This window comes from Phallusia mammillata, chromosome 4 (assembly GCF_965637545.1).
Source record: "Phallusia mammillata chromosome 4, kaPhaMamm4.hap1.1, whole genome shotgun sequence".
In the NCBI taxonomy this organism is placed as follows: domain Eukaryota; kingdom Metazoa; phylum Chordata; class Ascidiacea; order Phlebobranchia; family Ascidiidae; genus Phallusia; species Phallusia mammillata.
The window spans coordinates 11,814,334-11,838,916 of NC_137255.1; the positions used below are offsets into that span (position 1 = coordinate 11,814,334).

Genomic DNA, 24,583 nt, shown 5'->3' on the forward strand with positions numbered 1-24,583 from the left:
AAAACATATTTGGGGCTGTAAGAGTAACTACTGAGCCGATTGCACTGAAATTTTTAACAGCCAACAAGGAGCACCCTATCCACAGCTGTTTACAATTTTAGCAGGTTAAGTCTTGTATTTCTGACCTCATTAACATGTGAATAAACAAACAATTATTTGGGGGTAAAGGGGTGAAAATCGATATATACAACTTAAAGTTACAAAATACTTTAAAATACGCTGCAATGTACCAATAAAAAAAGTATGAAACTCCAGAATCATCTGCTTTAGCAAGTATAGCCGCTTTAAAAATTTCACGTTTTGGAGGGCTGTGGGTGAACCGAGGGATCAAACATGGTCAAAATTCACATCGACCATCTTTAGACCAATATCTATAATGTGTGTAAATTTGAAAAAGTTTGAACCATTCTTTCTTGACCAAAACATGGGAACAAACCCGCGTTAGACGGAAAAAAATACAGACAAAAACAATGTGTGACCCCTTCAGGGAAGGGGACCCATAATTAAACCAGCTTTAGGCGCAACAGACGCTGGACAGAAAAACAACAGCTGGTCTACTCAAGAGGATCAGTTCACTATCCCGGACATACCTGCAATAAAGTAATTCGTATAGAAGGTCTTGTTTCCATTTGGTAATAGGTTGCAAGTGTCATAATTGCAGCATATTGATTTGAAGAGACTACTTTCATACATACTTCTTTACTGCATTCAGTCTTAAAATCATAAAGTAGACTTTTAGCAAATATGAAAAATTCAATTTTTTGCACAAAAATGTATTATTTTTAGTTTAAACATGTTTGGTGAAAAGTTCATTACCACTGTTAAAAAACGAAAAGATTGCTTGAGTAAATAATACTGTACATGATTTAATGTAATTGGTTTTGTTTTTGTATTTTCTTCTAATAAAGATTTGTGGAAAAGAATAATCTTCAAATCATGATGTAAAAATAGAAACAAATCATGGTATAAATCAAGGCTATGTTGTTTTCACTAAATCCTATGTTATAAAGTTATAATAAACATTTTGGGGGTTATACTTTTTATAGATTTGATACACAACATACCAAAAACTGTAAAATGTCATTCAAAATATTTGAAATTTTTAATTCATCATCATTAATTGCCCAGTTTCTCTGCTGTGCATCATCCTTAATTTCAGCGAGGTTTGCAAAGGCCAAGCCCAATGATTCCATATCAGGATCATTAGATTGCTGAAAAAAAAACAACTTAAAAACAACAACTTAAAAGCTCAACTGGAAAAATTGATCATGACTGCAATTCCACTGCACAATCATTTATTTCGCAGGTTCAATACTTCGACAATTTTTATTGCAATTTAGTAACCCCCTGCTGGGTATGAACATTGAACACAAGAACAGATACACCATACTGCCCCACAATAGAACTAAATTACATTAAATGGTGGCATTCTGATGAACAGACAAATTTCAGTCCAAGACAAATTCAAAGCTAAAGCCAATTAAAAACTTCAGCAAAACGAAATCTTAAGCTGCTAAAAGTAATTTTCAGTTTTACCACAACAGCTTTTAGGATTCATTTCACCTAAATATTATTTGCTGGGTTATGCATATCAATGATCTAAGAGCAGTTTGTGACATCACAGACAAAACTAAGATATGAAAATATGCACAAACAATTGTTACTTGTGATGAAATAAAAAAGCCTTGATCAACATGTAAGTATGATTGTAAAAGACAACCTCTTGGGAGGACTAAATACTTTAGTTTGGAAAGAGCTCGACTAGAGCGTTAATAGAGTGGTGTAGGGCAGTGGTCTTCAACCTTTTTTAAAGGCGACCCCAATTTAAAAGAAAATGAAATCAGCATTTACATGCGACCCCATTTTTTCCGATAGTAAAAGCATGTTTCAAGTAATGCCGAAACGGAAACTATTTTCATGTAAATATGCTCGTCTAATTTTCAAGTAGACATTAAATATTAGAATTCAGTGTGCAGTATTACGCTTAAATGAGAGAACCCAAAAGTTTTATTTAATTTGGCCAACCTAATTCGCGTTAAAGCTCACCAGTTGACAGAAATCAGTAAATTTAGGTATTTTTTCCTTTGCCCGCTGTATTATTTTGGACACAATATGTGATTCATGGGGCTCTATCGCATAACAATGGGTTGGACAACTTGTGTTTAAAATAGATTATTGCATCACAACGTTTAGATTGTGACACGAGGTAACAAGCTGTACTGCAAAACACTAGCAAAGGTAACGAACTATAGAACAAAAAAGTATCATTTTTTGGTAATAAATGTTAACGATTTAAGCGACCCCAGAAAAAGTTTAGGCGATCCCACTTGGGGTCGCGACCCACAGGTTGAAGACCACTGGTGTAGGGTGCAGTATCAAGGTCTTTAAAAGCATTTTGACATCTAAGGGCACATGTGACCCGTGGCATCAAGGCAATTCGAAAATTGACCCATGACAAATTTTGAGTTGGAGACCCCTGAGTTAGTTGCATAAATCCTAAACCCATAGTCTCATAATCATGTAGTAAATTACTTACAACATAATGGAGGAAAATGAGTAGAATTTCATTGGTATGTGCAAAAAAACATGAAAATGGATTTCTCCATCCAAGTCATCATAAAACATAAGGAACTCATATTGATTCAAAAGAGATATTACTATTACAGTGTCTAAAATGTAAAGCAGTGTGCATTAGTTGCGAAGCAGTGTTTGTTTTTAGTGGGCAGCTTAGCACTTCCATATTTAAAGTTTTTGTGATTGTAACACACAAAACACTTTAAAGCAGTGGTTCTCAACCGCCGGTCAGCGTCAACTTTCCTGCCGGTCCGCCAATATATTACAATTTTATTTCTCAATTGCAAAATGAAAGATGTTGAAGGCTTGTCCATTGATTAAAGAAATAAAACAACCCATTTTAAACTGATAGAGTTTCTCATGTTCCGTAATTTGCAGCATTGTGGCGTAAGACAAAGTTCAGAGTCTGTTTGGACGTTGTCGTACGTCACAATGCTGTTAAGTGTGGTGCCAAAATGTTTAAAGTGCAACTCATTCAAGACCAGTTGTATGTGAAAGCTAAAGAATTTATCTTAAAAACGTATATCCTGAGCGCGGTGACCAAGCAATGAAATTACTGCTGATTTTTTGTACAATTTACCTATCTGAGAAAAGCTTTTCACCGTTACAACACCAAACAGAGAAATCGTGTGGAAGTCAACACTCTACTTCGCCTTGCAGAAACTTCTTTAAAACCGCCTTTAACACGTATTAAATCAAACAGACAGCAGCAAACTTCCCATTAAATTGAATTTTTCATACTTCTTTTGAATTGCATATTTTTGTCATAATTACATTTTGGTTTGATTTTAAAACTCCACCGGTCCGCAAAATTTGTTTTGAAAGTTTACCGGTCTGCAAACTGAAAAGGTTGAGAACCACTGCTTTAAAGATCATAATAAACCAAGGGTGCAAAAATGCGGTCACGTCGCACGACTGTGACATCATCAACAAGAAAAACTTAAATCATTCAGATCAATCTAGGGATTAAATTAGAAATCATACCAGACAGGTAAATTGCATATTATGAGATGAATTAAAATTCTTTAAACTAGAATAGTGGTTTTCCTACATATATATCGCCAGTTTATACTACATCATATTTAATGATGTATCACATATACCATTTACTTTTATAATAATGGATATATATTTGGCACCTACATTTCATTGGGTCCTATCTTTTTCCTGGCACTTTATACCATAATTGTTTCTGCAAGCATAATCTAATGGGTCCCCAAACACGTGCATATGCGATTTGGTAACAGTAAAAATAGGGCACAATTATTGTTAAACTGGAATAGTGGTTTTCCTATATATTCCATTTTACAGAAACTGTGCCATATTTACGCACCATTCGTTATATTTGTAAGGGATATATATTTGATGGATACATTCAGTACGTTACCAATACTTTTGTGGTCTTTTATAACATCATTGTTTTTGCAAGCAAAAACCAATGGGTCCCCACACACATATATTTCGAATTCGTAACAGGGTGAATGGCGCATGCATATGTTAGGTAAGAATTTGAATTGCACAGATGACATTTGTCGTGTTAAAGAAATATTTATAAACTTTTGTTTTATAACAGTCACAGCCCTTTGTTTGTTGAATTATGATTTGTAATCCGCACATAGCGTTCCCTGGCGCCGTTAAGTTAAGAAAAAAAAAAAGAAAAAAATATAAATACAAAAACAATGTGGCCCCTTCAGGGAAGGGGACCCATAATAATAAGTGGCCCCTTAATGAACACAAATATAACAACTCAGTTTCCATTGTGTTTTGCAATATGTTTATGTTGACCTGCAGTCCCCCTTAGTGATTCTGTACATAAGTGGACAATAAATAAACAGCATTTTTATCAGCACAGTTAAGCAGTTGAAATGCAGTCAAACAACAATCTTGTGTTCTGTGTTTCACAATATGTGTACACTGATTCATTTGATGGAACTTTTTTATTTCTTACCAAAAAATCCTACCTCTTGTTTTGGAAAAGTTTGTATAATTCTGCTCATAGCTTTTGACAATGAAGGGATAGAATTTCCAATTGAAGACATACAAGATTCCAAAAATTCCCTGTAAAAGTCAAACATGTAAACAATTCTTTACGATGTTACCAAGCAAATTATGTTAAACAATGCATTATACCTTGATTTAGTAAGTGACAAATTTGTGTGGATCTGTGTTAGTTCCATTAGATCCGAGCCGATTGATAATGGAACATCTTCAACTGCATTCAGATTATGGGTGCCAGGCTTATCTTCAATGATGTTGAATCTTTGTAATGATACATCCTCAATGGGAGATTCACCAGCACTTTCCATAGTACTGTTTCTCCTCACAGACGACCGAACAGGAGGTGGAGGAGCTTCAGCTTTGTAATAAGAATTGGTACAACACAATTGCACGAAATAAAAAATCACACAAGGTTTGCTTTCACTGTGCCAAAATTTCAGTTACCTCGTGCCAAAATTTCAGTTACCTCATACCACTCCGGTTAAATGCAACTTCAATTTGCCAAGTCATTTGCGATAACTCAGAATTAACTAGAAGGGTGGCTTAGCACATTTTACTATAGCATATACACTACAACCTATTCTGCAAACTGTAATATATTCTCTATATTTATTTATATTGGGTCCTATATTAGCCAACATTTTTTATAATCTTGATTTGTTTCTGCAGGCAGAAACTCATGGGTCCCCAAAACCGCAAAGTTGTAAACATACAACCATAAGAAACGGTGCTATAAAGCTATAAAGTTATGTAAAGTACAAACTGTCTAAATCTCATGCAATTGAGACATTGTTATAAGTTTGTGTGCCTAAATAGCATAAAACACTGACATCTCAAAATGGCATATTATACAAACTGTCAAAATGTATTGTTGATTAATTCACACATTTTGGGGGGTTGGTAGGGTAAATAATAGGGCTGCAGGGTGAAACACAATATTCGACAGCTACAAATGCCAAATTCATAAAACTAACAAAAATTCATCCAAATCGGACGTTTTTTAAAAAATAGGTGGCTTAAGCAGTAAATATTGGGCTACATGGTGAAACACAATAATCGACGCCCTAAAATGGCATAATGAAGAAACTGTCCAAATTTCATCCGAATCGGCCATTGTTTAAAAAAATCACCCATTTTAGGGGTCTACTGGAATAAATATTGGGGCTACAGTGTAAAACACAACAAACGATGCCCTAAAAAAGCACAATGAACAAACTGTCCAAATTTCATCCGAATCGGACATTGTTTAAAAAAATCACCCATTTTAGGGGTCTACTGGGGTAAATATTGGGGCTACAGTGTAAAACACAACAAACGATGCCCTAAAAAAGCACAATGAACAAACTGTCCAAATTTCATCTAAATCGGACATTGTTTAAAAAATCACCCATTTTAGGGGTCTAGTGGGGTAAATATTGGGGCTACAGGGTAAAACACAACAAACGATGCCCTAAAATGGCACAATGAACAAACTTTTCAAATTTCATCCAATTCGGACATTGTTCAAAATTTACCCATTTTAGGGGGCTAGTGGGGTAAACACTGGGGCTATCGAGTCAAACAAAACAAATGGCACATCTACATAACTATATCTACCATCTGTGAAAATTTCATCCAAATCCATCAAACATTTCAAGGCAAAACGAGGTGGACAAACTTTGGGCAGAAGAAAAAAAAAGAAAAAAAAAAAAAATCGAGTAAAATCAATATGTGTCCCCTTCAGGGAAGGGGACCCATAATTATTACAGACAAATCCAGTGATGACACATCCAACAAGAAGGATGGCTTAGCACATATTGCTATTGCACACACACTATAACCTATTTTGAAATATATATATGTATACAAACAAATCCAGTTCATCGCATCATCGATTTGCCAAGGCATTTGATGCGATTAACCGGATTATGCGATAATCCGGTTGCTATGTAAACAGTACATGCCGTTAACATAAGAACTCATCTTCACTTCTCCAGCTAAAACACGGTTCCTGTAACAGTCAACTATGGCTACGGAGTACTTTCTTTTTTACCGAAAATACTCTTAAAGTCAAAGTAGATTACTCCACACAGCACACAATCTGACATCATACTTCTTAAATATGGTGGCTATGGTACAATTGCCCAAGTGTTATGAAGAAACAGCAGCAACACACACACACACACTCTTTAATTCAGTGGTTCTCAACTGGTGATCCATGGAAAATCGGTTTTAAAGAATTAAGTTTCAAGCCCAAATGGTTTGTTTTATAAGTACAGACTTCAAACTTGCCTAAACATGAAATGGTCCACGATATTATTTTTACTGGGCTGATGGTCCATGGCCTTAAATGAGTTGCTTGATTTGTGCTTTCTCTTGTAGCCAGATCTATTTTAAAAAAGCGTTACATTGCATCGTAGCCAGAGGCGAACCCCGAAATTTTAAAAGGGGACAAACATTTTAATTTGGGAAATGCCCTAACGGGGGTCTAGGACATTTTACTTCTGCTTTGAGAAGTTCCCCTTATAAATGTGCCAGGCCAGTCGCTTAATATACAAGTCAAAAAGCCTGTTGGTTCTTACCTACGTGGCAAAGCACTGAGTGCAGAATTGTAAGAAAGACTCAGATTGAGGTGCTATGTTTTAGCTTGCTCCGCAAAACTGCAGCTGCAAAACTAGCATGACTGTCACATAATCAATTGTTGCTTCAAAAATTGAAACCAGCGTCTAGAGCAGTTCTTCTCAAACTGTGGTATGCGCAGTGTTTTTTTTAAGGTGTTTTGGGGGGACCGAAACGTTCCCCCAAATTTCTCCAGCGGTTTCCCAAAATTTGGACTTGCAACTACAACTACAGTTTTTGGTATTTAAATGAAACACTTGCGGTCTCTTAAAACTACTTAGCGGTCACCCAAACCAAACCTTAAAAAAAAACCTGGGTATGCGTACCACTAGTGGTACACTTTTCAGGTGGCACACGAGTAGATTTTCTGCTATACCTAATTTAAGTCAGTTCTAAAATTGCAACTTAACTAACCCAACAGATCACCTCTGGTTTGGGCGAAACTCATGTACAGTCTTTTGAAATTACTAAATATGCTGGTTAGGGCAAGAAAATAGGCCTATTTCTTGGTCTATCCATGAATGCGGTCCGTATATGATTGAGAACCACTGGTCTGGAGAAATAAATGCCTTTCTGAATCGGCGATCCACCTGTAAGTTTTGCGAGGTCACGAATAGAAGACATAAATTATGCCAGACATTGACCTGTCACCAATTACATGAATCTAAACAACATAGTTAAACTGTAATAGTGGTTTTCCTATATATTGCCAGTTTATATATACTACAGCATATTTAACGATGTATCACATATACCATTTACTATATTTATAATGGATATATATTTGGCACCTACATTTCATTGGGTCCCTATCTTTTTCCTGGCACTTTATACCACAATTCTTTCTGCAAGCATAATCTAATGGGTCCCCAAACATGTGCATATGCGATAACAGTAAAAATAGGGCACAATCATTGTTAAACTGGAATAGTGGTTTTCCTGTATATTCCATTTTACAGAAACTGTGTCATATTTACGCACCATTCATTATAATTCTAAAGGACATATATTTGATGGATACATTCAGTATGGTACCAATACTTTTGTGGCCTGTTATAACATCATTGTTTTTGCAAGCAAATACCAATGGGTCCCCACACACACATATATTTTGAATTCGTAACAGGATGAATGGCGCATGCATATGCTAGGTAAGAATTTGAATTGCACAGATGACATTTGTCGTGTTAAAGAAATATTTATAAACTTTTGTTTTGTAACAGTCACAGCCCTTTGTTTGTTGAATTATGATTTGTAATCCGCACATAGCGTTCCCTGGCGCCGTTAAGTTTCCACATACCAATAATACGATTGCTTAGCTGGACTTTTTATGTCCAAACCATGTTCTGAAACAGTTTTATTAACGCTTTCAGTTCAAGAAGTCATGTTACACAGGTGTAACAAATCGTGCTGGGTTGTCGCTCTGTGTTTCGAAACACGAATAAGTTGACATACATTAACGTTTACAGTGCAATATCACTAACATCGTAACATCTTAATTCCAACCAGTGAGAAAATGGTCAAGTGACGACTGCAGTCATGCATGAAGCAGAGGCATTTTTCCATGTGCCACTATCGTCAATCACTCCCATTGCGTCAGCTGTGCACTGAGTGAGAACAAATTTGACAAAAGAAAGCATGTAAAAACATATTTTTACTATTACGGAGCCAATTGCACTGAAATTGGAGCACCCTATCCACAGCTGCTTAAAATTTCAGCAGGTTAAGTCTTGTATTTCTGACCTCTTTAACATGTGAACAAACAAACAAATATTTGGGGATAAAGGGTTGAAATGAATATATATAATTTCAAGTTACAAAATACTTTAAAATACGCTGCATTGTACCAATAAAAAAGTATGAAACTCCAGAATCATCTGATTTAGCAAGTATAGCCGTTTTAAAAATTTCATGTTTAGGGGGCTGTGGGTGAACCGAGGGATCAAATGGGGTCAAAATTCACATGGACCATCTTTAGACCAATATCTATAATGTGTGTAAGTTTGAAAAAGTTTGAACCATTCTTTGTTGACCAAAACATGGGAACAAATCCGCATTAAAAATTTCACGTTTTTGGGGGGCTGTGGGCATAGGCGTCGATTTAGGGGTGACCGGGGTGACATGTCTCCCCTCCTGAAAAAACAGGGGTTACAACATATGTATTGTCTCCCCTGTTTTTGTTTAAAATAAAGTATTGCCAGAAAGACCACATACACACCTATGCCCTAAAGTAGTTGAAACTGGATGTTTGTTATAGATTGAAGGTCACAATCAATGACAAACGCAAGTGTCTCGTGGTTTGTTATGCGACGTAACAATGGTAACAATCGGCATTGTTATGTGATAGTTAATTGTTTTCTTCCCAGCACATTCAAGCTGGTGGTTGAAGTATCTTATGTTTGCTTTATGTTAACTGCAGGAATGACTAGTCCAGGGGTGCTCAGCCTTTTCGCCATGACGGCCGCATCGCAGATCCTTATTTTACCAACGGCCGGCCAATTGCCTGCTTGCTTGTGTTTTAAAATTACTGATGTAACGAAATATTATATGTCAACCATCTAATGGCGCCTAAAAAGCTTAGATTTGTAACTTGAAGAGCTGAACAGTCGGACGATCAGTCTTAGCTTGTTATGACGTCATCATCTATATTGTGACGCTAAGGGAATCTGGTTTTTCGCATTGTTTGCACACAAAGGCATAAAAAGTCTGCCACATATGGCTACTAGGCTGGTAATACTTTTTCAGTTCTATAAAATATGTTTAGAGCAGCTTGAAAATAAAAATATTTGACAAATAAGTTTTTATTTAGGTCATGGCCGCCAGTACATATATTTTAATAAACATGTTCATGCCCGCAGGTTGTGACCTCCTGGACCAGTCAAACTAATATAGGCATTTTTGCAGCCAAAACGCAAGCAACCCTCGAATAAGACGTTTTTTGTCTGATGTTGAGTCATTTAAAAATCGTCACACGCAATGTAAATAAACATCTTGAACAACGTATACTTAAATACTGTCACAACTGTACTATCTCACTGTGTGAAAGTTGTATATCTGCAATGTTTAGTTCGTTACGTGCAACCGAATATGGGTCTATAACTTAGATCGTGCGGTCGCTAGGACAACGGAGCAGTTAACGCAACTGCTTTGTGTTCCTACGATTGTGGGCTTTAAGGGCTGATGGATGTTTCCAAAACATGGAAAGGTCTCCCCTAAAATTTTGCAAATAATTAAAAAATCGACGCCTATGGCTGTGGGTAAACCGAGGGATCAAATGGGGTCAAAATTCACATGGACCGTCTTCAGACCAATATCTACAATGTGTATAAATTTGAAAAAGTTTGAACCATTCTTTGTTGACCAAAACGTGGGAACAAATCCGCGTTAGACAGAAAAAAAGAAAAAAAAAGAAAAAACTAGAAGGGTGGCTTAGCACATTTTGTCGTTGCATTTATACTATAACCTATTTTAAAACATAAATATATTTCCCATGCCTTTTTTGTATTGGGTCCAATATTAGCCATAGTGTTTCATAACCTTAGTTGTTTCTGCAGGCAGAAACTCATGGGTCCCCACACATGTAAAGTTAAAAATAGTGCATTTCAAGAGATAACCATAGTCCACATGCTACCCAAATTTTAGCCAATTCCGACATTGTTTAATAAACTTACATTTTAGGGGGCTAGTAGGGTAACTAATGGGATGTGACACTAAACTAAAAAAATATGAAACTCAATGACTCAATCAATAGTACTGCAAAATTTCAGCCCAATCGGCCATTGTTTAAAATTTCGACCACTAGAGGTGTTTGATGTCACCCCCTAACTGCCATGGTGCAAAAATGTCCAACAACAAGTAACATACAACTAGTTGCCCCTGTAACACTATTGCGCCACAGAATTATTTCGTTTGTGGTGCCCATTAACATACAAATACGTTTTACACTTTGGGGGCTTGTGGGGTAAATGTTGGGGCTACAGGGTTGAACACAACAATTGACACCTATAAATGTCATACTCTACAACAGGGGTGGCCAAACTTGTTTACCAGAGGGCCAAATTTGCAACTGTCTTGCTACTGGAGGGCCGGATTAAATGAGATTTACGTAAAATTTGTCGTAACTGGTTGCCATCTTTATTAAAATATATATTATTGTAGTAGAATAACAATAAATAACACCATCTTGTTTACACTTGTATTTAATAACTGCTAGTAGCAGCCAGCGCTGTTGCACTGCTTGTTCACAGTGGTAAATATGGTGCTTGGAAAAAAACCAGGCAAGGTGTTTGGCGGGCCGGATGAAACAGGACTGGGGGCCGGATGTGGCCCGCGGGCCGTAGTTTGGCCACCCCTGCTCTACAAGCTATCCAAATTTCAGCCAATTCCGACATTGTTTACAAACTCACCCATTTTAGGTGGCTAGCGGGGTAAATATTGGGGTAATCAACAAAAACAAAGTGGGATGCACATCTACATAACTATATCTACTATCTGTGAAAATTTCATCCAAATCCATCAAACATTAGATGGAAAAACGGGTCAGACAAACTTTGGGAAGAAAAAAAAAACAAAGAAAAAAAAAATTTCGAGTAAAATCAATATGTGTCCCCTTCAGGGAAGGGGACCCATAAATATATACAAAAACAATATGTGTCCCCTTCAGGGAAGGGGACCCATAATTAGCAGTGATCTAACATCTAAGATAACCATTGCACATCAATCAATACATCAAAACGGTGTATTCCAGAGGTGGGGAACCTTTTTGTTTACAAAGGCCACCAAACAGTTTATGGACACTCGTTTAGGCCGCACTGACTATTTCCCAGGTCAAGGACAAGTGGTGTTCAAACCAGTGTTTCATACAGGAACAGAACGCTATACCGGAACGAAATAAATAATTTTTGGTCCAAGTATCAGAACGAAATACTGAAATAAAAATTATTCAAAATACCGGAACGGAACGAAATACTGTTATTTTTTATCACGGTATTTCATTCTGAAAAAATCCGGAAGAGTTGCTTTAAATTGGTTAACTTATTTTAGTGTAAGAGCTTGGTAACAGTGAGCATTAATATTTAACGTCATAAGATATTTTAGCCTGTGTGTGGAACTGTCTTTGGAAGATTTTTTTCGGTTGAAGTATTGGAATATGTCCGGTTTATGACTGGTATCATAACAGTGATAAATGTTACGATTTTCGTTTTTATATTATTGCCAGGATATTTTAGATTAAGGGGTGGGTCGAAAGAGAACAAACCAAGCGTGGAATTTTTTTACTGAAGTAAAGAAGAAGCAGAAAGTTGAAATAAAATGTACGCATTGCGAATTTGTTTTTGAAGGGATGGCTCATGGTGGAAACATGTTAAAACACATAAAAATGTCCATGCTGATAAATGAATTGACTTTCAAAAAAAAATGCCATCGGAAATAAGAAAGCCAAGAAACTTGCCAAACAAAAAAACTTTTCAAAACCAAACAACAGCCAGCACGCCGACAAAATATCTGTAAATGTCCAATTTCAGGCATGTCCAGAGGACATTAAGCGATATGCTATAGAAGCGGTCACCAAAAATGGTCTTCCTCTTTCAGTGTTTGAGGCGTCTGGTGTAAAAAAAATGTTAAACCCTCTTATAAAGTCAGCAGATCTTACACTTGGCAGCAACAAGATGAGAGATTTGACGATCGAGGCAGCTCAACACAAACGAGAAAACTTAAGCGAGCAATTGAAAGGTAAACTGGTTTCTTTGAAAATTGATTTGGCTCATGGAATTGGCTCTACGTGCATGGAACGCCATTTTATGGGGATTACTGTTCAGTTTCTTAACGGGAGTGAACTTGTTTTAGCAACATTATCCGTTCAAGAGATGACAACATGTGCCAGAGCAGTTTATACACTAACCACTGATAATGGTAACAATATTATAAATGCTTCAGTATACGTGGATCCGAGGTAGCGATGTCTTCTCTCAGCTTCCGAAAAAGGCGTCGCAAGAGCACAGCTGCAAGAGATGTGTTCAAAACTAAAAAAAGTTACAGACGACAGTCAACTTGAAATGAGTCCAGTCGCCAGCACTTCCAGTGAGCAAAACAGCCCAGAAAGGAACCAAAGAGCTGGGAATACAGCATTTGATTCAGAAGATGACATAATTGAAAAGTTGTTGAAAGCAAAAGATTTGGAGCAAAAGAAACCTGCCCAAGGCGACCAAGTTCAATGACGCCCTCGACGTGTACGAACAGTCCAAGCGGGTTGACAAAAAGGAAGATCTTTTTCAGTATTGGAACAACAGCTCTTCTATAATGAAAGCAGTAGCACAAGTGACAGCGGGCTACCAGTTACACAAGTTTCGGTGGAGAGATCATTCTCTGGGCTTCAACTGATTCTGGAAGCCAAACGGAACCGCATGAAAGGGGACATTGTTGACGCAGTCAGTGTTTTTTTAAGGTGTTTTGGGGGACCGAAATGGTCCCCCAAATTTCTCCAGCGGTTTCCCAAAATTTGGACTTGCAACTACAACTACAGTTTTTGGTATTTAAATGAAACACTTGCGGTCTCTCAAAACTACTTAGCCGTCACCCAAACCAAACCTTAAAAAAAAACCTGGACGCAGTTATGTTGAAATAACGTGTGATATTTGTGGCAATAATAAATTCAATTTCACTCCACTTCACTCAAGTAAGATTAAAGAACCTCGCTTTGTGTACCATTATTGGACTATTGGCTCTAGTTAGAAAATCATTGCCCTAGAACAGGGGTGGGCAAACTTTTCAGTGCAAGGGCCGCATTCAAAAGTTCCTAATCTTATCGGGCCGCATAGTATTTCACCGCAACAGCCACCAATTGCTTGCTTGTTTTTTTTTACATAACTAGTGTAAAGAATTAGGTTTATATCATGTATATACGATTCAAAGCAGTTTAAAATGCTCATATTAATAATTTCTAACTTGGTGCATAAGTTTAGCTGAATGGAGCTAGCTGTTTATGACGTCAAGATCGGTATTGTGACGATTGCGGTGCCTGTTTTTTCGCATTGTTTGCACACAATAAGCGGTTAAAAAGCGGTTCTTAGGCTGGTAATCTTTTTTTCTGTCTCACGAAATCTGTTTTTGGCAGTTTGAAAACCGAAATATTTGGCAGAAGTTTTAGTTACGTCATGGCAGCCTGTACATGTATTTTAACATACATGGTCACGGCCGCACAAACTCGTCTCCGCGGCCGCATGTGGCCGTACGGCCGCAGGTTGTGCACCCCTGATTTAGCCCAAAATATTAACATAGTATATTTTCAGCTATGTGCAAATACGTTTGTTGTCACTTTGTTTACACAAACATTGGTTGAAACGTTACAAGTGTAATTGTTTCAAAATAAACAAGCATTTATTGCAACATAGGCTACACCACGTTTTTTTGTTAAAAAGCTAGAAGGGTGGCTTAGCACATATTGCCCTTGCACATACACTATGATCTATTTTAAAACATAAATATATTTCCTATGCTTATTTTGTATTGGGTCCCATATTAGCCATCGTCTTTTATAACCTTGGTTGTTTCTGCAGGCAAAAACTCATGGGTCCCCACACATGCAAAGTTGAAAATAATGCAATCCAATAGATAACAATGAGTAAGTTTGGTATTGTGAAGACAAACACAGTGATTGGTACTGTGCATATCTAAATATGCTATATGGAGTAAAAACTATTTAAATTAAAACTCATTTTAGGGGGCTAGTAGGATAACTAATGGAGGTTCAACACACACAAATTTAAAAGTAGGAAACCACAATGACTTAATCAATAGTACTGCAAAATTTCAGTCCAATCTGCCAACGTTTAAAATTTCAACCACTACAGGTGTTTTAAGCAACAACCGTTAATGTTTCTGACGTCAAACGGCTGTTAACAACCCCCGAACTGCAATGGCGCAATAACGATAATTGGCATACTTTACAAGCTATCCAAATTTTAGCCAATTCTGACATTGTTTACAAACTCACCCATTTTAGGGGGCTAACGGGGTAAATACTAGGGTTATCCGGAAAACAAAGTGGGATGCACATCTACATAACTATATCTACCATCTGTATAAGTTTCAGCCACATCCATCAAGCATTTGATGGAAAAACGAGTCAGACAAACTTTGGGGGGAAAAAACATTTTAGGGGGCTAGCGGGGTAAATACTGGGGTTATCACCAAAAACAAAGTGGAATGCACATCTACATAACTACATCTACCATCTGTATAAGTTTCAGCCACATCCATCAAGCATTTGATGGAAAAACGAGTCAGACAAACTTTGGGGGGAAAAAACATTTTAGGGGGCTAGCGGGGTAAATACTGGGGTTATCAACAAAAACAAAGTGGAATGCACATCTAAATAACTACATCTACCATCTGTGTAAATTTCAGCCACATCCATCAAACATTTGACAGAAAAACGAGTCGGACAAACTTCGGGGGAAAATATCTATTTTAGGGGGCTAGCGGGGTAAATACTGGGGTTATCAACAAAAACAAAGTGGGATGCACATCTACATAACTACATCTACCATCTGTGTAAATTTCATCCAAATCCATCAAGAATTTGATGGAAAAACAAGTCGGACAAACTTTGGGTAGAAGAAAAAAAAAGAAAAAAACAAAAAACATTTTGAGTAAAATCAATATGTGTCCCCTTCAGGGAAGGGGACCCATAATTCCTTGCGCCAACATTAAACAAAGCGAGTCGCTTTTAGTATCCATCTTAAGTGTGGTGTGGTTTGTGTTAACGACTCTAAAGCCGTATTTAATGTCCGTTTGCAATGTACTGCAACGACCTAAACTTGATCCAAAGTGACCAAAGTTTTGGCGTCAACAGTACAAAGTGACCAAAGTTTTGGCGTCAACAGTACAAAGTGGGCTGTATTTGAAAACGTGAATAGCTTTTACTTTTATCGAATGAAGAAATTGTTTTAAGTGAATATGTGCATGATAACGTGGCAGAAACAACAGGTTAAAGCACGTAAACATCCCCGGTAGTTTTTGAAAACTACGCCTGTGGTTATAATACTATGCAGTGTTGCTCGGTAACTTTCTCTTTAAAATTTCCCAACATTTGGCGGGCCGCATGAACTCCTTTGCCGGGCCGCATGCGGCCCGCGGGCCGTAGTTTGCCCACCCCTGCCCTAGAACCAATCAAATAGTAACCTGGAAAAAAGGTCAAAAAATACATTTGTCTTTTTTCAGCGCCTGGTGCAGTCTGTATATTAACATCTTAAAAATGTATTTTCACTTCGAATGTATACATATATATATATGTACACTTTATTATAATTGGTCCCATATCAGCCTGTCTTTTATAGCCTTAGTTGTTTCTGCAGGCAGAAACTCATGGGTCTCCCACACATGTAAAGTTGTAAATAATGCATTTTACAAAATAACGATGAAAAAGTCTGCAGACATTTATGCTTTATGGGGGCTATATGTTAAAACACAACAATTGACACATAACTCTGGCAAAATGCTCAAACTGTCCAAATTTCATCCAATTCGGACATCGTTAAAAAAAATTTTCTGAAGTTTGGTGATTGTTTTTTATATCTCCATAAGTGATTTTAATATGACAGATTGAGCTACTGTGGTTTTCAACCCCTTTCATCTTGCGACCCATTTTAGCAACCAAATATAACTTGCGAGTCCCTTTCAAAAATTGCCACATATTTTTTTAATAATATCCAGAATAAATCTCACTTTGGGCTAAGAGAATATGTTTAAGCTTGCTGGTCTGTTCGTTTTTTATGCATAAGTTATCTGGTTACAAAAAAACACTGCACGCTTTACATATAAGTGTTTTGACGTTTGCTTACCCACAAGGTGCTGTGGCATTTGTATTGAATTATCTTCCCTTATTGTGGCGTAAAGCATCTGTTTTGTATTGTAATGGTCATAATGAAACACAAAAAAGGTTGAAATAATATAGTTTGAGGTCAGCGCAATGACATTGGTTTGTAGAAATTCCAGTTTATGTGCCTAAATCAGGATGGTTCTTGTCATTGTTTGGTTTGTGTTTGGGCAGTGTATGCAAAAACATCAAAGGTCGAAAGTACACATCAAAGGTACCTTTCTTTATTGCAGTACGATAAGTTATTAGTATTTTAATTCAAAACTTTTTGTTCAGGTAATATCAGATGAACCATCAAACCAATGTCAAACACATAATTCTGTCATTGAGGAAGAAGCAGAAAGAAGACCATGTCACTTTGACCGCCATATTTGATGCAATATGTTTTCTTGGCGAAACAGGCAATGCTCTTCATGGAAATGGGAATGAAAAGATTACAGGTTCAAAATCAATCTGCACTGCTAACATGTTACAAAGGCTCTTAGGAGACCCTGACATGAAACAAGAAGAGCTGCTAAAGAAAATTTCCGCATTTTAAAGAGAAGATTTAAACATTGAAGATACGAGAAGGGAACGCAAACAATGGTTTGCCCGTTGCAAGCGAGAATCAGCAAAGAGAGGAAATGCGGGAAATAGAAATTTTAAGGGACATGGCACCTAATCTTCACACTGCTTTGGTCACCTACATAGTTCTTCCAACTTCGACATGCGAGGCTAAACGATCGTTCAGGGTACTTCATCGTCTCATGACTTATCTTCGTTCAACGCATACGCAGAAACGCCTTAACAACCTCACCATTTTGGCAATACATACATAGAAGCCACAGAATCATTAATTTTAGAAGAAGAGGTAAAAGAGTTTGTGTCACGCACGGATAATGTTTACACATTTCATCAATTTTAAATACAATCTGATGATTGCTTTAGTCTTGTGTATGATGAAATAAACTGATTTTTGAATCATCCCTACGTGACGTAATCCTGCGAAACTGGATGAAATGTATTCTGTATGTCCTTGCGCATATACTTAATTACATTTAGTTGCATAATGTCTGAAAGCTATTTGGAAAGTGTATAGCAGGGCTACTCAAAATGTTTTGTTAAAGTAATTAACCTTAGTTGCATTCAGTGTTTTTTAAGGTGTTTTGGGGGACCGAAACTGTCCCCCAAATTTCTCCAGCGGTTTCCCAAAATTTGGACTTGCAACTACAACTACAGTTTTTGGTATTTAAATGAAACACTTGCGGTCTCTTAAAACTACTTAGCGGTCACCCAAACCAAACCTTTAAAAAAAAACTGGTTGCATTAGCATTTCTTACAGGAGTGTGTGGACCCCTTTACTATTGTTTTTGGACGTTTGACAAAACTTTTGAGTAGCCCTGCTATACACTGTCCAAATTTCATTTTGACATCATGCAACCAAATATATGTTTCATGCGTAGTTTCATCAAAAACCATAAAAGATTTAAAGGCAAAAGGGGCAGGACATACTGCACAGAAGAAAAAAAGTAAACAACAAAGTTATATATTTCAAAATAAGTCCCTTACAAAAAGGGGACCTATAACTGAAAACACCTGGCTTTGTGAGGGCAACTCCATATTATTGGAATATGTATATCATGGTTATTATGCTCGGAATTGGTATGTGCATGAAAATTGGCTTCAACTCTTGTTAGACTCTACCAATATCAAATTAACATAAAGAACTAGAAGGGTGGCTTAGCACATTTTGTTGTTGCATTTACACTAAAACCTATTTTAAAACATTAATATATTTCCTATGCTTATTTTGTATTGGGTCCCATATTAGCCATCGTCTTTTATAACCTCAGTCGTTTCTGCAGGCAGAAACTCATGGGTCCCCACACATGCAAAGTTAAAAATAATGCATTTCAAGAGATATCAGATAACCATGAGAAAGTCAGGTGTTGTAAGGTAAAACACAGTGATCGGCACTGGGCTTAAATAGTAATACTATGTAGAGTACAAACTATATAAATTTAGATTCACCCCAGATATTGTTTGAAGTATGTCCTATTTAACATGAGTAAGTAGTGGCATAATGGGGTAAAACAAAAAATAAATAGCAAATTCTACAAGCTGTCCAGTTTTCATTCAATTCGAACATTGTGAAAAGGGTCACCTATTTTTAGGAATTAGTTGGTTAAGTTGTGGTGCTACAGGGCAAAACATAACATTTGAGGACTTAGTATGTTTAATAAACTTTGCAAAATTTCATATAATTAGGACGTTTTTTAAAAGCTCATTTATTTTAGGGGGCTAGTTGAGTAAATGTTGGGGCTACAAGGTAAAACACATTAATTGAAACCTACAAATAGCATAGTCCACATACTACCCAAATTTTATCCAATCCCGACACTGTTTAAAAAACTGACCCATTTTAGGGGGCTAGTAGGGTAACTAATAGGGTCCGACACACAAACTAAAAAAATAGGAAACCTCAATGACTCAATCAATAGTACTGCAAAATTTCAGCCAAATCCGTTAATGTTTAAAATGTTGACCACTAGAGGTGTTTTGAGCAACAACCGTTAATGTTTTTGACGTCATAGGGCCGTCATAGGGCAACAACCCCCTAACTGCCATGGCACAAAAACGTTCACAAAGCAATCCACAAAGTCACAAACGAGTAACATACAACTGCTTGCCCTTGTAACACTATTGAGCAACAGAAATCTTTCGTTTGTGGTGTCCTCCAGTAACATACAAATACGTTTTACACTTTGGGGGCTTGTGGGGTAAATGTTAGGGCTACAGGGTTGAATACAATAATCGACAACTATAAATGGCATACTCTACAACAGTGGTTCCCAAACTTTATCTACTCGCGTACCATTTTTTGGGTTCATGCAGCGTTCTCGTACCACCTACAATAATTGTCAGAAAATTCCAGAATTCACAAATAAAAATGATGTGCAAAATGTTTAATGAATAAAAATGTTACTAAACTTTACTAACTAACTTTACCTTAGTAACTTTAGTCTTTAGTAACCAAAGGCTCGTAAATATTAAACAAAAATTAGTCAAACTTTTACCGCCCTCGCTACGGTGCCACTGTCAACACAACTAGTAGCTTATTACAATATCTGACTTTAAGGATTTATTACGTCGTAATAACAGATTCATAACGTCATAAAACACCTATTTCGTCACAAAGAAACCCTGCTTTACAGTTCGATGCGTCAATCAATACACCAAGGAATTAGAATTTAGTAGGGAATATAGTATGAAATTTCACGCTCTACGTAACTTGTGTAAATTAAAATAATTACGATAATCACTAGGAGATCATTTGCGATCGTTTGGTGTGAACTGAATAAGTTGCTCGCGTACCACCTTGGAGACCTTCGCGTACCACTAGTGGTACGCGTACCATAGTTTGGGAACCACTGCTCTACAAGCTATCCAAATTCAGCCAATTCTGACACTGTTTACAAACTCACCCATTTTAGGGGGCTAGCGGGGTAAATACCACAGTTATTTGGACAAACAAAGTGGGATTCACATCTACATAACTTTATTTACCATCTGTATAAGTTTCAGCCACATCCATCAAACATTTGACAGAAAAACGAGTCGGACAAACTTTAGGAAGAAAAATACCCATTTTAGGGGGCTAGCGGGGTAAATACTAGGGTTATCAACAAAAACAAAGTGGGATGCACATCTACATAACTATATCTACCATCTGTATAAGTTTCATCCAAATCCATCAAACATTTGATGGAAAAACGAGTCAGACAAACTTTGGTAAGAAAATAACCCATTTTAGGGGGCTAGCGGGGTAAATACTGGGGTTATCAACAAAAACAAAGTGGGATGCACATCTACATAACTATATCTACCATCTGTGTAAATTTCACCCAAATCGATCAAACATTTGATGGAAAAACGCGTCGGACAAACTTTGGGCAGAAAATAACCCATTTTAGGGGGCTAGCGGGGTAAATACTGGGGTTATCAACAAAAACAAAGTGGGATGCACATCTACATAACTATATCTACCATCTGTGTAAATTTCAGCCAAATCCATCAAACATTTGATGGAAAAACGAGTCGGACAAACTTTGGGAAGAAAAAAAAAGAAAAAAAAAGAAAAACAAAAAAACGATTTGAGTAAAATCAATATGTGTCCCCTTAAGGAAAAGGGGACCCATAAAAACACGCAACAACTAGAAAGGTGGCTTTCTGATATACTTCCATTTTATATATTCTATATCCTATAATACCCATTTACAAAACACATAATTTAATCTACACATATGATTGTTTTTGTAAACAAAAACGATTGGGTCCTCCACACACGTGTTTGTGCGGATTTACGTTAAACAAATCTGCCATCTTTTGGAAAAACCTATTAAGCGCCATATTTTTCAAAATGTGTTTTTTTAGTGGAATGTCCACTTAATGTTGGCTAGTTTTCTGTGTTAAAATTTGGATTTTGAAAGATGTCTAGTTATCGATATATTTACGGTTAAAAAAACCTAGTAAGTAAAACACAACGCTAAAAGTATTTGGCAAAACCTAGTATTGCTGTTTGACCAATCATGATGGTCGAGTTTGGCATGTGACAACTTTTTTCTCACAGCTTCATGTTGTCGCCTTGTTTACTTATCTGGTGGCATTGTGATTTAGTTTTGTATGCTATTAAGTAAAGACTGATATTTTAGGTTTGTTTGACTGTAATTATACCACCCAGTTTCAGTGTTTGTTTAGAATGGCTACCACAAGAGGAAAACCAATCTTGGCCCTTAAAAAAACAAAGAATGAAGCTCCAGGTTTCAGGAAGTTTGGATTAAGAAACTTGTTTGCCAGGTTACATTTCTGAAGACATTCAGGTAGAAATTTAAGTTGAGTTTAGAAACACAGTGTTTAGAAACACAGAGAATAAAAGTTTGAGTTGTTAAAGTTCATGTAAGCACACTTTGATTTCAGCACTATAGCCATAAGCAAAAAAATAACACATAGATTTGGCTCAAAATCAGATTAAGAAACAGGTTATTGTGCTGAAATTATAACCGCATGTGTGGATGATGTTAATCATAATGTGAGTAGTTGTTGTCATTTGCAGTCTTATCTGACATGAAGACTGAGCATCATTCAACTCATCAAATGATCATGATTCAGAACTATTTCAGCTCCAAGATGACAGCTCTTGGTTAGGAAGAATTGTGCCACTGGACCAAGATTTGGATAGCTTAACCAAAGAAAATCCAGATGTTAGAGTTTCATCTAAGCTTGAGAGTACATGCTGAACCTATTACAGGTATTTTCTGTCCCGCTTGAAACCTTCAGTGTTTTTTAAGGTGTTTTTTTAAGGTGTTTTTTTAAGGTGTTTTAGGGGACCGTTTCGGTCCTTTCTCCAGCGGTTTCCCAAAATTTGGACTTGCAACTACAACTACAGTTTTTGGTATTTAAATGAAACACTTGCGGTCTCTTAAAACTACTTAGCGGTCACCCAAACCAAACCTTAAAAAAAACCTGACCTTGCATGATGTTAGGTTTAAGTTGTTAAAAGTTAATGGTGATTTTTAGCTGATAAATGTTCGTAAACAGATAAACATAATCATTGAAGTTTGCTCATCTCAAAGTTAAACCATTCCAATGTGTTATTAATATTGATTGATAAGTTTTCATGCCTAATAATATTATAAAAACTGCTGGTCGCAGGAATTTGCTGGAAGAAGGAAAGTAATGAAGGGCACTATTCATAAAACTGCAATGTTGGAACAAAGATATCTGCAATTTGCTGTATGAACTACCTGGTTGCTGTGGTACCAAGCTCACAGTTTGCAAAGTGTTTTATACAAACAAATTTGGGAATGAAAACTGAATGCTTTATAACTGAATATACTAAATGGTGCACATCTGGATTGATAGTGTTTTTTACCTTTCTTTTTGACCAATTTTGTAAATATATGACAATTTAATAATGAAAAAAGAATACTGACAAAACCTTTTTAGGGCAAACAAACTTTTTTTCCAAAATCCTTGAAGCTGCATGGAGCTTTATTCTTTTTTTTTCTTTCAATGAAACTAGATTTTGTAGTTTAACAAACCATATTTACCAGTTTTGTGACAACATGCTGTTATAAGAAAAAAATACAAGTGTATAGTAAATCCATAAATAAAATATACATAGAAAAGCTACCTTTCTAGATGTTATATGTTGTTGTTTTTTATTTGTTATGTAAAAACATTTTTTGGTGTCATTCAACTGATGGTTAAATTGCTTGATGTTTTTCATGTCAAAATTTTGTAGCATGGTAAGTTAACCACAACTAAAACTCACCAAAGTTTATGGCATGTTTTGTAAAAGTATCTTTGCCTCATGTGCTTGTGATGTTGTTGAACAAATATACTTTTTATTGGTCCTCAGCACTAGCATGTTGCTATTGCTAATAAACGGTTTTTGACTGAACATTTGTACTCCAGTGTTATTCAAACAGCTTGAAAAATGGTGACTTAAATGCAATGACAAAGTTTATGAAAAAACTAAAAAGATTTGTGAGGGTGATAAAGCAAAAAAATCCATCTATTGTTCTGAGCCTAGACTTTTCCAAATTTTATTTTGGTTAGTTTTGCATTTCTTATCCGGTAAAACCTAGTATATCGTTTTTTCATGGATAATAAACAAACTAACAATATGTCGTGAACCGTAGGTATGCCAAAACTTGTTTACTGTAACATGTTTGTGAAAAATACCAAACAGGTAGGCAAAAATTTTATTTTTGGATGCTAACCAACATCAAACGCATTTTGTGCTTTTTCTCAAAAACTTGAAAATTGCAATTACTTGGTTTTACGAAACGACGGCAGAAATGTTGCAGTGATTTTTAGATTCTTAAGGACAAAATTTTAGAAAGCATTCACTCAACAACAACAAAATTTTGTTCGTATTCTTTTTGCACTATTATTGTCATATAATTACAAAAACATTAAAAAAAGACGAAACAAATACTTTCAACTTAATCTCTTGCTTTGACCCAGATATTGTCGTCCAAGGTCAGGTTTTCAACACAATTTTTCTAGTAAGCTGACACTTTAAATTAAAAGCAATTTGCTACAAGTGTATACATAATAAATTGTTTTTCATTTAAATTTGTTTTCGCATATGCACATGCCAAAGGACTGTTTGACCTTTTGACACCGTTTTTAATAGCACGCCGTCTTAGTATTCAACAATACCGTTTTGCCTAATTTATACATGGCATAAGTATTGATTCCTAAATTGATCCTAAACAACAACAAAAAATGCTACGTTATGACAAAATAAAGTTCTGAACTGTGTTTGTAATACCTACAAGTTGACCTTGAGTAACCCCAAAACATTTATCTTGCAAAAAAAATTTTTCATTTTTTTATTTTTATCTTTTATGTTGAAATGGGTAAATCTATTTTAAAGGTAAAAAATATATACATACATTGCACCAAACAACAAAGCATGAAACTTCTTCATCATGTACTTTTGTCAGTACAGCCATTTTAAAAAAATTATGTTTGCGGGGCCTGTGGGTG

The 24,583-nt window shown here is 36.2% G+C and overlaps 1 protein-coding gene across 2 annotated transcripts in view; it reads right to left on the reverse strand.

Annotated features, from left to right (window-relative positions):
* LOC145222259 (NCK-interacting protein with SH3 domain-like) overlaps positions 1–24,583 on the reverse strand; it is a 47,290-nt gene that overhangs the window by 16,560 nt on the left and 6,147 nt on the right. The window contains exons 4-7 of one of the 2 annotated variants that reach the window (XM_080088344.1): positions 4,705–4,930; positions 4,536–4,632; positions 1,065–1,211; positions 591–713 (exon numbers count right to left, since the gene is read on the reverse strand). In XM_080088344.1, coding sequence (XP_079944470.1) covers positions 591–713; positions 1,065–1,211; positions 4,536–4,632; positions 4,705–4,930 — 593 coding nt within the window. The remainder of the gene's footprint in view (positions 1–590; positions 714–1,064; positions 1,212–4,535; positions 4,633–4,704; positions 4,931–24,583) is intronic. The other variant, XM_080088345.1, reaches the window with a different exon arrangement.